The sequence below is a fragment of the Hippopotamus amphibius genome, chromosome 2, assembly GCF_030028045.1.
Source record: "Hippopotamus amphibius kiboko isolate mHipAmp2 chromosome 2, mHipAmp2.hap2, whole genome shotgun sequence".
Taxonomy (NCBI): Eukaryota; Metazoa; Chordata; class Mammalia; order Artiodactyla; family Hippopotamidae; genus Hippopotamus; species Hippopotamus amphibius.
Window position 1 is genome coordinate 85107700 of NC_080187.1, and position 15698 is coordinate 85123397.

Genomic DNA, 15698 nt, shown 5'->3' on the forward strand with positions numbered 1-15698 from the left:
ACAATCAAGAAAATGGTAATAGAACTCACATATCGATAATTACCTTAAATGTAAATGAATTAAATGTTCCAACCAAAAGACAGACTGGCTGAATGGATATAAAAACAAGACCTGTATATATCTTGTCTACAAGAAACCCACTTCAGACCTAGGAACACATACAGACTGAAAGTGAGGGGGTGGAAAAAGATATTTCATGCAAATGGAAATCAAAAGAAACCTGGAGTAGCAATACTCATATCAGAAAAAAATAGACTGTAAAATAAAGACTGTCACAAGAGACAAGGAAGGACACTACATAATGATCAAGGGGTCAATCTGAGATGAAGATATAACAATTGTAAATATTTATGCACCGTAAATAGGAGCACTTCAATACTTAAGGAAAATGCTAACAGCCATAGAAGGGGAAATAGACAGTAACATAATAATAGTGGGGGACTTTTAACACTCCACTTACAACAATGGATAGATCATCCAGACAGAAAATTAATAAGGAAACACAAAGCCTTCAATGACACATTAGGTCAGATTGACTTAACTGATAATTATAGTATATTCCACCCAAAAGTAGCAGAATACACTTTCTTCTCAATTGCACACAGAACATTCTCCAAGACAGATTACATCGTGCGTCACAAATCAAGCCTTGGTAAATTTAAGAAAACTTAAATCGTATCAAGCACCTTTTCTGACCACAATGCTATGAGATTAGAAATCAACTACCAGAAAAAAACTGTAAAAAACACAAACACATGGAGGTTAAACAATATGCAACTAAATAACCAAGAGATCATGGAAGATATCAAAGAGGTAATCAAAAAATACCTAGAAACAAATGACAATGAAAACACCATGACCCAAAACCTATGGGATGCAGCAAAAGCAGCTGTAACAGGGAAATTTATAGCAATACAGCCTTACCTTAAGAAACAAGAAAAAGCTCAAATAAAATCCTAACCTTACACCTAAAGCAACTAGAGAAAGAAGAACAAACAAAACCCAAAGTTAGTAGAAGGAAACAAATCATAAACATCAGAGCAAAAATAAATGAAATAGAAACAAAAAAATATAGCAAAGATCAATAAAACTAAAAGCTGGTTCTTTGAGAAGATAAACAAAATTGATAAACCATTAGCCAGACTCATCAAGAAAAAAAGGGAGAGGACTCAAATCAATAAAATTAGAAATGAAAAAGAAGTTACAATGGACACTGCAGAAATACAAAGGATCACAAGAGATTACTAGAATCAACTAACCATATGCCAATAAAATGGACAACCTAGAAGAAATGGACAAATTCTTAGAAAAGTACAACCTTCCAAGATTGAACCAGGAAGAAATAGAAAATATGACCAGACCAATCACAAGTAATTAAATTGAAACTGTGATTAAAAATCTTCCAAAAAACAGAACTCCAGGACCAGATGGCTTCACTGGCGAATCTAGCCAACATTTAGAGAAGAGCTAACACCAATTGAAGCAAACACTTCCAATTGAAGATTAAAAATCATATGATCATCTCAATAGATGAAGAAAAAGTTTTGAACAAAATTCAACACCCATTTACGATAAAAACTCTCCAGAAAGTGGACATAGAGGGAACCTACCTCAACATAATAAAGGTCATATATGACAAACCCAGAGCAAACATTATTCTTAAGAGTGAAAAACTGAAAGCATTTCCTGAAAGGATGCCCACTCTCACCACTATTATTCAATATAGTTTGGAAGTCCTAGCTATGGCAATCAGAGAAGAAAAAGAAATAAAAGAATCCAAATTGGAAGAGAAGAAGTAAAACTGTCACCATTTGCAGATGACATGATACTATGCATAGAAAATCCTAAAGATGCTACCAGAAAACTACTACAGCTAATCAATGAATTTAGTAAAGTCACAGAATACAAAATTAATACACAGAAATCTTTTGCATTCCTATACACTAACAATGAATATCAGAAAGAGAAATTAAGGAAACAATCCCATTCACCATTGCAACAACAAAAAAATAAAATATCTAGGAATAAACCTACTTAAGGAGGCAAAAGACCTGTAGGCAGAAAACTGTAAGATACTGATGAAAGAAATCACAGATGACACAAACAGATGGAGAGATATACAATTTTCTTGGATTGGAAGAATCAATATTGTGAAAATGACTATACTACCCAAAGCAATCTACAGATTCAATGTAATCCCTATCAAATTATCAATGGCATTTTTAACAGAACTAGAACAAAATTTTTTTTCAACTTGTATGGAAGCACAAACGATCTCAAATGGCAAAAGCAATCTTGAGAAACAAAAATCGAGCTGGAGAAATCAGGCTCCCTGATTTCCTTTCAGAGTATACTACAAGATACAGTAATCAAGACAATATGGTACTGGCACAAAAACAGAAATATAGATAAATGAAACAGGAGAGAAAGCCCAGAGATAACCCCATGCACCTCTGGTCACCTAATCTATGATAAAGGAGGCCAGAATATACAATGGAGCAAAGATAGCCTTTTTGATAAGTGATGCTGGGAAAACTGGACAGCTACAAGTAAAAGAATTAAATTAGAACACTCCCTAATACCAAACACAAAAATAAACTCAAAATTATTAAAGACATAAATGTAGGACTGGACACTATAAAACTCTTAGAGGAAAAGACAGGGAGAACACTCTTTGATATAAATCGTGGCAAAATCTTTTTGACCCACCTCCTAGAGTAATGAGAATAAAAACAAAAATAAATAAATGGGACTTAAACTTAGAAGCTTTTGCACAGCAAAGGAAACCATAAACAAGATGAAAAGACAACCCTCAGAATGGAAAAAATATTTGCAAATGAAGCAACTGACAAAGGATTAGTCTCCAAAGTATACAAACAGCTCATGTAGCTTAATATCAAAGAAACAAACAACTCAATCAGAAAATGGGCAGAAGACCTAAATAGACATTTCTCCAAAGAAGACATACAGGTGGCCAACAAACACATGAAAAGATGCTCAACATCACTAATCATTAGAGAAATGCAAGTCAAAACTACAATGAGGTATCACTTCACACTGGTCAGAATGGCCATCATCAAAAAATCTACAAACAATAAATGTTGAAGAGGGTGTGGAGAAAAAGGAACCCTCATGCACTGTTGGTGGGAATGTAAATCGGTACAGCCACTATGGTGAGTAGTATGGAGATTCCTTAACAGAACTACCATATGACCCAGCAATCCCACTACTGGGCATATACCCAGAAAAAATCATAATTTCAAAAGACACATGTACTCCAAAGTTCACTGCAGCACTATTTACAATAGCCAGGACATGGAAGCAACCTAAATTTCCATCAACGGAGGAATGGATAAAGAAGATGTGGTACATATATGCAATGGAATATTACTCAGTCATAAAAAGGAACAAAACTGGGTCATTTGTAGAGATGTGAATGGATCTAGTGATTGTCATACAGAGTAAAGTAAGTCAGAAAGAGAAAAACAAATATCATATATTAATGCATATATATGGAATTGAAAAAATTGGTGTAGAAAATCTTAATTACAAAACAGAAAAAGAGACAAAGACGTAGAGAACAAAAGCATGGATGCCAAAGGGGAAAGTGGGGGGTGCGTTGAATTGGGAGATTGGGATTGACATATATACAGTATTGATACTATACATAAAATATATAACTAGTGAGAACCTAGTGTATAACACAGGGAACTCTACTCAGTGCTCTGTGGTGACCTAAATGAGAAGGAAATCCAAAAAAGAAGGATATATGTATACATACAGCTGATGCACTTTGCTGTACAGCATAAACTAACACAATATTGTAAAGCAACTATACGCCAATTAAAAAAAAACCCAAAGATGAATAAAAAAGGAAAGTCCTTCTAAAATCATTCAAATTTTCTATCTCTGCATTATATATACACATAATCACTGTGATCAGTTTGATGTGTATGCTTGAAGACATGATATGTCGGGTACATTTTAGTTTAGGGATTTTTTTAACTGACTGAGATCATGATAAAGATATTACTTCACAACTTGGTTTTTTTCACACTTACTATGTCTTGGAAGAACTTTATTATAGGCTATTACCTAGATATCTACCTTATTCTTTTTAATGGTTGCATAGTGTTCCACAGTATGGACATATCACAATGTATTTAATAAGCCCCTACTCCATTTGTTTCCAACTTTTAAACTACCATAAACATCAAATTACCAAATATTATTTGTGTATATATATATGAATGATATTTTTAAAGGTAGGAAAGCTGAGACTGAAAGAGGTTAATGAATTTTGTTTAAAAGCACATAATTACTAAGTGGCAGGACTCAGAAAAGCCCGAGTTCTTTATGCTCTACTTTGATGCTTTTAGTTCCCCACGTATGTCGGATTGAAGATGAAGAGTGTGTCCTCTGAATCACTCTCTCCTCTCCCTCTGCATACATCCTGATGGCCTAGAGTCTGCTCAAATACAAATGCATGTGGAATCTAAAAACTAGGAGAGGCTGGCTCCAATTTTGTTATGTGAATGGATGCATACAATGGGACAAATGAAGCCCTAATAAAGTTACTTGGAAAAGACATGTCTTACCAGACCTTAAAATGAGAGCACTTTCCTTCTCAGTGAAGATTACAGTATAAGAAAAATTGCTGCTTTTCAGCTGGATGGGTCAGTAAGAAGGGAAGAATGGGTGGATCTGACAAGAAGCCCATTTCTTGGGTCCACAGCTGGAGAGAGAGGAATAGTTAGCCTTGAGAACCACCCAGGAGGCCCAGGGTGCCCTGCAGAAGCCCCCACTAGCAGGTGGTGGGTTTCGAACATTAGTTGAGAAGAAACTAACATCTTTCCCTCAGAATTGCTTTCCCACTTAAGACAATTGTCCTTGAGGTTGAGAAATCCCTCTACTGCCTTTCATAGATTTTAGTCTGGGGTTGACTGGCTCTGGGCCTGGGAGAAAAGGCACTCACACAAGGGGGTATTACAGAGCACCTGGCTTTTCCTCTCCCAAGCAATGCCTATCAGCCCTGGCGAGAGGCTAAGAGTGCCCCTCACAAAATAACATTTGGGGTAAGTTCAGATTCTTGAGCACAGATAGATACCTCTTTCCCCACAATGTACCTTGTACTGCACCTCATAAAATGACTGGGCAGAGCCTAAAGCAAGCGGGGCTACTTCAGGTCTCACCCTTCACACATACAACTGGGCCCCAATGTCACCTCAGAAGGAATTTCCTGACAACCTCATATACAGCAGCCTCCCCCCATCACTCTCTATCTCACTACCCTGCTTTATTTCCTTTGTAGTCTTTCACTATCTGAAATTGTCATACTTTGCTTTGCTTGTTAATCCATATGCCTTCTCCCACTATAATATACGCTTCACAAGAACAGGGTCCTTACCTTTCTCTGTCACTGTTATACCCCAGTGCCTAGAAAAAGTAGCTGGTACACAGTAGGTTGTGGTAGATAGAGGCTGCCAGACCTTATCTGTTCACGGTCCTTTTAATGTCTCAGTAATCTTTTTAATGGCACCTTTAAGCCAAAAGGAATATGTTTTGGTTCCATTCATTAAGTAGTTAGGTGCAAACAACTTAATAGGCATTTGTGTCCTAACAACTTAGTGGCCATTGGAAAAACAATGTAACCTGAAAGAAATATAATATTTAATTTCAATCATAAGTAACCACATTTTCTTACTTATGGGATGTATTTACCTGTTGGGCCCTGTACAACTTCTCAAAGTCTGAAATCAGATTGGAAAATGCCACCCTCATTTCCTGTCCTATGTTGATTTACTCAAAGTACTTGCTTTCTATCAAAGCAAATGCCAACTTTCCAAAGATAAGACATCATATAGAAAAAATATAAAATGATCTGGTAGTCCGTACAGTGCCATCAGATGTCAAGTATTACTGTGTTTCCCTTGAGTATTTAAAACATCCCCTTGCAGCCCTAAGGGATTGCTGTGTTCCCTGCTCCAGTTTCAGAAGCATGGTGTTTACACTTCATGCTAGGCACTGGGTGTACAGCAGTGAGAGAATCAGGCGTGGTCTTTTCATGACCTCTTAGCACATTGTGTTTACCTCCACAATGATAGTGTTTATCACACATTATGTGTTTGTGTATGTCTTTCCTAGGCTAGACTCTGGATTTCCCCAAGGACAAGTACCCTGTCTTTTTATTAATAACAGCAACTCCTAACACCCCTCATGCAGAATAAGAGTTGGGTGCTCAATAAATGTTGGTTAAATAAATGAACCATTAAACAAAAGAATGAATAAGTGAACAAGTGAACAAATGAATGGCCCTCACAGCACAGAGTCTTATTTCCAGCTATTGAATAAGGACTTGATTATGAGAATGTGACCCTCCTTCCCATTTTAGATGCACCTCTTGGCTGGAAAATGGCCCAACTCGCAGACTTACTGACTGACTCCCAAAGTTGTTATTATTTACTATAGCATCTGTCTAAACGCCAGGGGTATTTCATGTGTCTGAATGTTGTTTCAGAAATGTAAAAAAATTCTGGCCCAGGAAAGGCCTGTAGCAGAATGTTCTTTCCTTCCACGAGTTACTATTTGACTCTTGACATAAAGCACCAAATGTGCCTGGACTTTATGCTGTACAAAGACCCAATGAGAAAAACGGACATGGGGTCAAATAGGAATTTACCTTAGATTAGCCATTAATAACCATGTGAGAGACTTAAGGAAAGCCATGAACCTTTACAACCTCAGTGACAAGAATCACTGGTTAAGATGGATGCTCAAGGTCTACAGCAAAGACAAGAACGTTGCTTCTACTGTCCACATGGGCTCATTTCCATCCGACTATTGCTGGCTATAAATCTGTTCACTGAAGTACTGCCAGTCACTAAACCAATGTAGATATTTTCACTCGTCTGCATTTAGATCCAAATCTACTATAGCCCAGACATAAACTTTTTGAAGGATTACAGAATTTTAGCGTTGGAAGGGATCTTTTAATCATTCAGTTCAACCTTCTCATTGTTTAGGTGTAGAAACTGAGGCCCCCAAAAGTTATAAACTTGCCCAGGATCATTCTGTCCTCTCTGGCCATCATAGCTGCTGCCTTCGTCTCTTGTCAGAATGCTGCATGTAAGGCATTCCACAGCAACGATGCTGGAGACCATAAAAGTGGATTGTATCAAAGTGAGGACAAAGCCAAGTGGCTTAAGAAAAGACATTTTCCCTCTAAAACATAGTTCACGTCTTCCCACCAGTGCCCACCTAGTCTAAGCATCCATTAGTTTTCATGGAAACTATGGGAATCGCCTCCTAACTGGCATTTCTGCTTCTACTCTCTTCTTTGCCATCTATCTCCAGAGTGACCCTGCAGCCAAACCTATTTTTTAAAATCCTAAGTCCAATTCTATTTCCTCCTCCTTAAAATTCTCAGCAGTTCCCTTTTGCGCTTAAACTATAATACTTTATGACATTCAGCACCATCTAGCTCCTGGCTACCTGCACCTTTATTTTTTCTCATCTTCTAGTACTCTTCCCCTTGCACACTGGGAAAGAGTACTAAGCTTTCTTCTTTCTTTGAACATACCGTGTTCCTTCACTCTTCACAGCCTCTGCACTAGCTGTTCCTTCTGATTCACTCTTCCTCTGATGTTCCCAGAGCTCATTTCTTACCGGCATTCAAATGTCACTTCCCAAGTACACTTCCCCAACCTTCCAATGTGAAGTTACCACTGATCACCTAATTCTCTACAGAGCACTGATCACTACCTGATATTGTTTCCTTTAAATAACTTGTCTGTCCACTGGTTTGTAATCTGGTTTCCTCTATTAGAGTGAAAGCTTCAGGAGACCTAGGTTTTGGTCTTACTCACCAATAAACCCCAATCCTGAGAACAATTCTCATGGTCAATTATTCTTGGAATGAATGAGGTTTTGTCTCCACGTGCTAAAAATGCTTTTAACTGTTTCAGCCATTCCTCAGAAGACAGAAATCCCTGCCCACCCACCTCACCCCCACTTCCGACTGCTCTGAGAGTTTTAGAAGAGATATGGAAATGTGGTTACCCAACTGTAATCTTGCAAATGTATTTTTTGAAGAACAGTAAAGTGTTGCAGTGGAGTAATAAAACCTTAATAAAGAATGTAAGAGCGCCACCAGCTACCGCAGACATTTTGACCTAATAGGATGCTAATTGTGGTCACTGTCTCCTAAATCTCAACTCTAGTGAAGATTAAGAACAGTGACGAAGAAACAGTTTATAAGAAACACAGCATTCCTCTAACCACTTTGTAAGTCAATTTTAAATGCCTAATTAAGATCAAGGGGTTCAGATTTGAGGCTATTTGAATAAACAGGAAGATGTGACCTAAAGAGACCTTTGGGAGGGGCCCCAGGGAAGGTCTGAGACCTACTGACCCACTTGAGTGTCTGCTGGGTTCACACCTACTGTTTCTCCCAATGGTATCCTTAGCTTTTTCTTTCAGAAAGAGAGAGACTTACCACTTCCCTAAAAAAGAGCAGGGACTGTCCAATGGGAAAGGTTGGATGAACTATGTTCTTAGCCTACTTGAACCAGTTAGAAATGATACAAGAAGGTACAATGACTCATAGAACCATGCAAACATTATGGGAACTTTAACTTTCTTATATTGATACACTCTGTTTATAGAGTGATTTACAATAAAACCTTAAAAGTACATGAGCTGATATCTCAGTCAAGCCAGAAAAATTGGGAATCTAAGGAGATGTTTTCTCCTGCTCAGTTTCAGGGAACAAGAACCCAAAGAAATGTTGTGTGTAGCAAGTACAAAGAACAGAAATAGAGAGTGAATTTCTGGAGGAGAAGTGATTCCGAAGAGCCCTAGGAAGCTGTCCAGGGATTAAGGAGTGACCCTGGAGGCTCAGCTAACAAGAGGCCCTCAAGTTTTTCCAAAACAAGCATCTAAAAGGGGAATATTTAATTGAATTGTTCTGAACTTCTTAGTTTGAAAAATTGGAATGTGATTATGAAAAGATTCTTTCTTATGAAATCTTTCATTTTTTTGGCAATGTTGCTTCAGTCATGGCCAAAAGCCAGAAAAAGAGCATCAAATTACTTGAAGACTCTAGGTTCTCATAAAAAATTTGGTGTCAGTTTGATTCTACAAGTTGTTAAAGAGTTGGCTTGTGCTATGGGTTTAAAGTAATGTCAGGTCAGTCTTAGCCTGCATGTCCATGGAAACGCTCATAATGATAGCAAGGAAGTTGTGGGCTGTTTCTGAAGAGCGCTTTAAGGAAAGGGCAGGCAGACATCTGCTCATGATGCTTTTAGGCATTCATCTATTTAGGAGAGTTTGCACCCTTTCTACCATCCTAAAGGCTAGAAAGAAAAGGAATGGAAGTTAAGGAGATTCTTTAATAACATCATGTGGGTTTTTTTTTTTTTTCATGATTCATGATTCATTTAATTTAAATTTTTTTTGCATTATGTTTTTTGGTGTGTGTTTTTTGTTTTTTGTTTTAAATTGGAGTATAGTTGATTTACAATGTTGTGTTAGTTTCAGGTGTACAGCAAAGTGATTCAGCTATACAGATATATATGTCTGTATAACTGTCTATCTCTCTGTGTATGTGTGTGTGTGTATATATATATATATATATTGTTTTTAGATTCTTTTCCCTTATAGGTTATTATAAAATATTGAGTAGAGTTCCCTGTGCTATACAGTAGGTCCTTGTTGGTTATCTGTTTTATATACAGTAACATGTATGTTAATCTCAAACTCCTAATTTGTCCCTCCCCACCCCCTTTCCCCTTTGGTAACCATAAGTTTGTTTTCTGTGTCATGTGTTTTTTAAAACCATGATATTTATATATCACTACAACAAAAGGGATCATAAAGAAAACCATTGAGCTATATAGTATATTTACATCAAAATATTTTCACACTATTACAACACACTGTCAATACCATTTTTTAAAAAATGTAAAAAAAGCAGCACAGTTATTTGATCTCTTAAATCAATCAGCAGTTGAGTGAGGGTGTGTTTGTGTGTGTGTGTGTGTGTGTGTGTGTGGTGAAGACAATGCTATGGGTTGTGTTATGTGGCACCCAGTGTCCTGCATGGAAATAGAGAAACGAACTAGGCAAAATTTTCTATTGAACAATTACTTCCACTCCCAATTATCAAGATTTCTAGTTCCTTATGCTCTCCCTGGCCAGGCACTTAAAAACATATACTGTTCATTCATTTTAGACTTTATTTCATCTGCATTCTGGCCAGGGGTCACTTCCACTGTTCATTTTCTTTTTTTAAAAAATTTTTATTGGAGTATAGTTGATTTACAATGCTGTGTTAGTTTCAGGTTATAGCAAAGTGAATCAATTATATAAATACATATATCCACTCTTTTTTTAGATTTTTTTTCCCATATAGGTTCTTAGAGAATAGTGAGTCGAGTTCCCTGTGCTATACAGTAGGCCTTTATTAGTTATCTATTTTATATATAGTAGTGTGTATATAATAATCCCAATCTCCTAATTTATCCCTTTGCCCCCATTTTCACCTTTGGTAACCATAAGTTTGTTTTCTACATCTACGACTCTATTTCTGTTTTATAAGTAAGTTCATTTGTACCATTAGGATAAAGAAGATGTGGTACATAGACACAATGGTCTTTACTCAGCCATAAAAAGAATCAAATAATGCCATTTGCAGCAACGTGGATGGACCTGGAGATTATCATATTAAGTAAGTCAGATAGAGAAAGACAAATACTATATGATACTGCTTATACGTAGAATCCACTGTCCATTTTGTGTGTGTGTGTGTGTGCATCTCAGTATTGCCAGACTAAGTCCTAACACCCTCCAGACCATGTTCTCTCTAAGGGCAAGTTCTCTAACCTCAGCCAAACCCTCTCTGCTACCAACAGTTCTTTTATTTTGCTTTGCTGGCTTCTGCTCAATTTCCCTAGCGGCTATGCTCAGCTTTCATGCTTACTGTCCCAAGTCCAACTCCCCTCCTTTCCTTTCAGCAGAGGACTTAGAAGACTTCTCTACAGAGAGGCTTGAGCTTGTTCACCATGAGTAGCCTCAACTTTTCTCTTCTTCAAAAGCTTTCTATATCCTCATCCCTTCTTTCTCGATTTGTGTTTTGTTTTTTTTTAAGAATAGAGTACATGCCTCAAAAGCTGGTACAAGAATGTAAAGCAATTATATTCTAACAAAGAGCTTTAAAAAAAAAATAGAGTACATGTCCTTTTCCTCTATCAAGATTCCTTTTCTTGTCACTCAGTGTCTGCTTTGGGACCTGTGGCATCAAGTATACCCTCACCTGCACACACCAGCAATCTCTCCCTCCAGATCAACTCATCTCTCAGGGGTCTCATTTAAACAAACAAACAAAGAAAACAACACTCCCTCCCACCCTTCTGTGACTCTACAAATGATGAAATATCTCTGTTAACAATTTATAAGAATAACTTAGACCTATCGATTCCATTTCCTCATTAATATGCTTTACCCACTGACTTTATTCCTAACACACTAGAGAAACTGCTCCCCCACTGGCCTTTTTTTTAGACTTCAGTCTCTTGGCAACTTATCCTACAGAACACCTTCAGGAATTCTCTCATTTCTTCTGCTGCCTCTTTCAGGATGCCTTTTATTGCTTCTCTCTTACCCTGTCCTCTTTCTACCTGAATACAGACATGCACTAAAGCTCTGCGGTTCTCTCATCATTCTATTTGTTTTACCTATAAACTGCTGCCAAATCTTTAATTCTCTATTTCTTGCTTTGTGCTTCTATCACTTAAGCCCCGATCTCTTTCCTCAGATCAGAACCCACCCCCGCACCTAGCTGAATATAACAGCTACAAGTCCAACCCACACGTCAGATTCAATAGTGTCCCTAAATCAGATTTACTATTTTCCTCTCCCAAACCTCCTCTCAATGTTCACACTGATAACGACATTCACCATTCTTCCAGAAGACCAGTACTCATTTTGCATTCAACAAATATCTGCTGCATGCTTAATACGTGTAAGTGGGCCGTTCCAGGCACTGGGGACAAGCGGTGGACAAGGTGAATGAGGCTCTATCCTCACGGAGTTCACATTCGGGAGTGGGGAAGCAGAACACAAACAAGTAATCAAAGAAAAGAATTTTGGCAGAGATAAGTGCTAAAAGAAAAAAAAAAAGTAAAATGCAGTTGACTGACTCTTGTGAGGGATGGGGCCAGGCAGTGGGACAACCACATTAGAGAAGGTGGTCAAGGAAACCTCTTTGAGGAGATCAGAATAAGGAAGACGCCCATCATGCAAATATCAAAGAAAGAGCTTCTCTAACAGAGGGATGGGCAAGTGCTCAAGCTCTAAACGTGCACATGCCTCTGCTTCCTTTATTCCCACTTCACCTCATCACTCTCATTCAAATCACTTGCTAAGTCTTGCAGAGTGAGCTTAATTTTGGTCTCTCATATCTATTTTTTCCTGGTTTCAGCCCTCATAACTTCTTGCTCCCCTCCTGTTTCCTGTTCCAGTGCATCCTTCATACCACCACAGAAGGAAACTTCCTACAGCGGAACGCTACAATATCCTACTCTCACTCCACAACCTCTGGTGACCCTCCATTGTTCACTGAACTAATACAAACTTCGAAGCTTAACATTTAAATCTGTTCATGGCATAACCTCAAAATATCTTCCAATTCTTCTCTTCCCTACTGCTGAGCACAGTCCTACCCAAATTCGTGTTCAGAACACACCTTCAACGTTCTTGTCTCCAAAGTTCCCCATTATTTCTCCTCCACTTGGACTGCTTGTCACCCCCTCCCACCCAATCAGGGCCAGTGACAGAATTTCCTAGCCTTCTTAGCCCTACCTCAAATCACCTCCTCCCTGAAGGCCTTTCAGATTTCTCTCTGCTTTTAATCCACAAGAACTTTATCCCTTTCTTACCACATCTGCCCTAGGATGTGGTTATGTGCACATCTGCCTTTTCTTACCATAACACAGATGTTTTAAGACAGTGACTGCGTGCTATTTATTCTTGTAGTAGTGCAATGCCTCACACACAGCTGGCATTGAATAGTATTTGTTAAATCAATGAATTTGTCAAATCTGAATGTGATTAACTGATATTTACTTCATGATACGCAAGTGGTTTCCCTTCTATCATTTCTCTTATCTGTTCTCAGGAGACCTAGATGTCAAAAGCCAGAAAGCAGAGACGAAATAGGGAAAGCCCTTGTTTTGACATAGTCTAGTTAGTTTCAATGTGGCCAGATGATTAAAAGTTTGTATTGAGGAACATTAAAAATACCTATTTTTTGATGTGTATAATCCATATACTGTGAAATAAATAACTCTTGGTGAAATACTAATTGGTTGATATCTGCTCAGGGTACATGAAATTGCTTAGCACTATTTAGGGCCTAAAAAATACGTTATCATAACCACAAAACCTCAGTACTTACCACATTACTGCATGTTCTATATCGGATATTTCTTCCCTCACAGCTCCTAAGGGAAAAAACAACAACAACGACTCATTACTACCAATGGAAGGCCCCCAATTTTTGAACAGTTTTCTTATAAAAACAATTTCCTCTTAACACCAGTATAAGAGCGTCTGTTTTCTTCTGAGTGTGCTCTTAGAGGAGTTACTATCAAATGCTAAACTGAGCAGATCTAAAGAAGTTTTACACATAAATTGATTTCTCCACGAGGCTTGAAAGTAAGCATTCATTTTGCTTCAAAAGTTGTCAAAATAAGTACTTATAGTGAGTTCTTATTTAATCAAATGAATTTTAATGCAGGATTTTCTGTAAAATATTAATATTAAATAAATCCTCCCTTATTTCTGGTATAAAACTAAAGATAGATTTCACTAATATGATAGATCTTAGATCTTAAATATGATAAAAAGTGGGCTTAACATTCAACATATCTTTTACAATCACACATTTAAGGATATGAAAAGTCATAATTCTTAAAGAAACATTTTCAGTTCTAAAGTACATGCTCATTGTAGAGGTTTTAGAAAGGAAAGATGACCCAAAAGAAAAACAATCCCCCATAGTTGTCTCATTTAAAGATAATCACGATTCTTTTATTAATTTCCTTCCAGTGTGGAGGAAATAATGTCCCTAAACAATTTTACGTAGCTTGCTTTTTTTCACTTAAAAATTTTTGGAGGTATTTTCCCACACTAATAAATAACTTTAAAGACATCATTCTGAGAGCTACATACTATTCCATCAAATGATATAGCTTGTTTAATGATTCTTCCATTTCTTGTCATTTAAGTAATTTCCAATTTGGGGTTTGATAAATGATAGTGTGATAAACCATGTCCATGCGCATGTTTTATCCAAGTTTCTGACTATGTCTTTAGGAGAGAGAAGTTTCTAGAAGGGGAATTATGGCACTGAGGGAATGAACTTTTATAAGGTTCTTGATAAATATTGCCAAATTGCACTCCATAAAGGTTGTACCATTGCATACTCCCACCAGCAATACATGGGAGTTTCCATTTTACTGAACTCTTGTGAACAAAAACAATCAAGTTTTGATGAACCATTCAATGATGACACAAGAACAGCAGTACTCTGTTCTTTTCAAAATAACTCACACTTTTAAAAAAACAAGTAAAATATAATATGAAATTCTGAGAGAATGATTATACTAATAACTAATAGGTATGGAATTCCAGGTACATTTCTAAGTTTGTTATATGTATTAATTTATTTATTCTACCCAAGAATCCTGGGAGACCAGGTACTATCATTATACCCATTTTACAGATGAGAAAACTGAAGCTTAAAGGAGGTGAGATAACTTGTCAGAATCACACAACTATTAAGTAGTAGAGCTGAGCTTTGAAACCAGGCCATTCAGAGCTTACACTTATAATCATGATGCTTTACTGCCCCCTAACTCACTTGTTTGTTCAACACACATCCATTGAGCTCCTATTATGTGGTGGGCAATGCATTTACTTCTGGGAATATAAAGAAGAATGAACATGACAGTCTTCGCTACTAAGAAAACTACTCATATAATTCAAATTCAGAGTAAGAAATGCTATATAGTATTTGTGTTAGGTCTCAAGAATGTTATCAAAAAGAAAACGTCATCTTAAAATACAATTACACAAAGCCTATCTTAGAGAGATAGGAAGGTCCCAGGCTTGAAGATTTGACTATAACCAGACTGACTATATTAACATGCACTCAACAATAGAATGTGACAAAGGAAAGAAAGGGCTGGCCAGAATTACAGAAAAAAGTAGAATGAAAGAGATACTAGGTTGTCAGTGCCCAGCCCAGCAATGTCCCAGGCTAAGGGCCAATGAGCTTCATGTCCTCTCGACTCCCTTGGCTAGGCTGTTGCTATCACGGTACAGATGCCTCACATTAACCGAGCTGATGCCAGTGAATTTTTTGCCCATTCCAGAAATACCCTCGTTACAAAGCCATTTTGATCAAGGAATTTGCCAAGAGGAGGTCTGTTTTTACATGAGGCAGAGGCACTGGGCATGCTGACATGGGTATGGTCCATGCTACGGACAGTTCCATTTTTCATTGTAAGTTAATAAATTGGCATTTGAATTTGAAATATTAATCTCATGGGCCAAGTCACTGTGAGTCCACCTCTAAGAGAAGGATCTGTTCTTAGTGTTGTTGTTGAAGAATATCAGGTTTCTGAGTTTAAAAGCAT

The 15698-nt window shown here is 37.4% G+C and overlaps 1 protein-coding gene across 8 annotated transcripts in view; it reads right to left on the reverse strand.

Annotated features, from left to right (window-relative positions):
• ADAMTSL1 (ADAMTS like 1) overlaps positions 1–15698 on the reverse strand; it is a 953154-nt gene that overhangs the window by 349916 nt on the left and 587540 nt on the right. For all 8 annotated transcript variants that reach the window (XR_009051238.1, XR_009051237.1, XM_057720944.1 and 5 more), the window contains one exon: positions 13454–13499. Coding sequence is in view for 6 of the 8 variants with exons in the window: in XM_057720944.1 (XP_057576927.1) it covers positions 13454–13499 (46 nt within the window). In the remaining 2 variants the exon portion in view is untranslated. The remainder of the gene's footprint in view (positions 1–13453; positions 13500–15698) is intronic.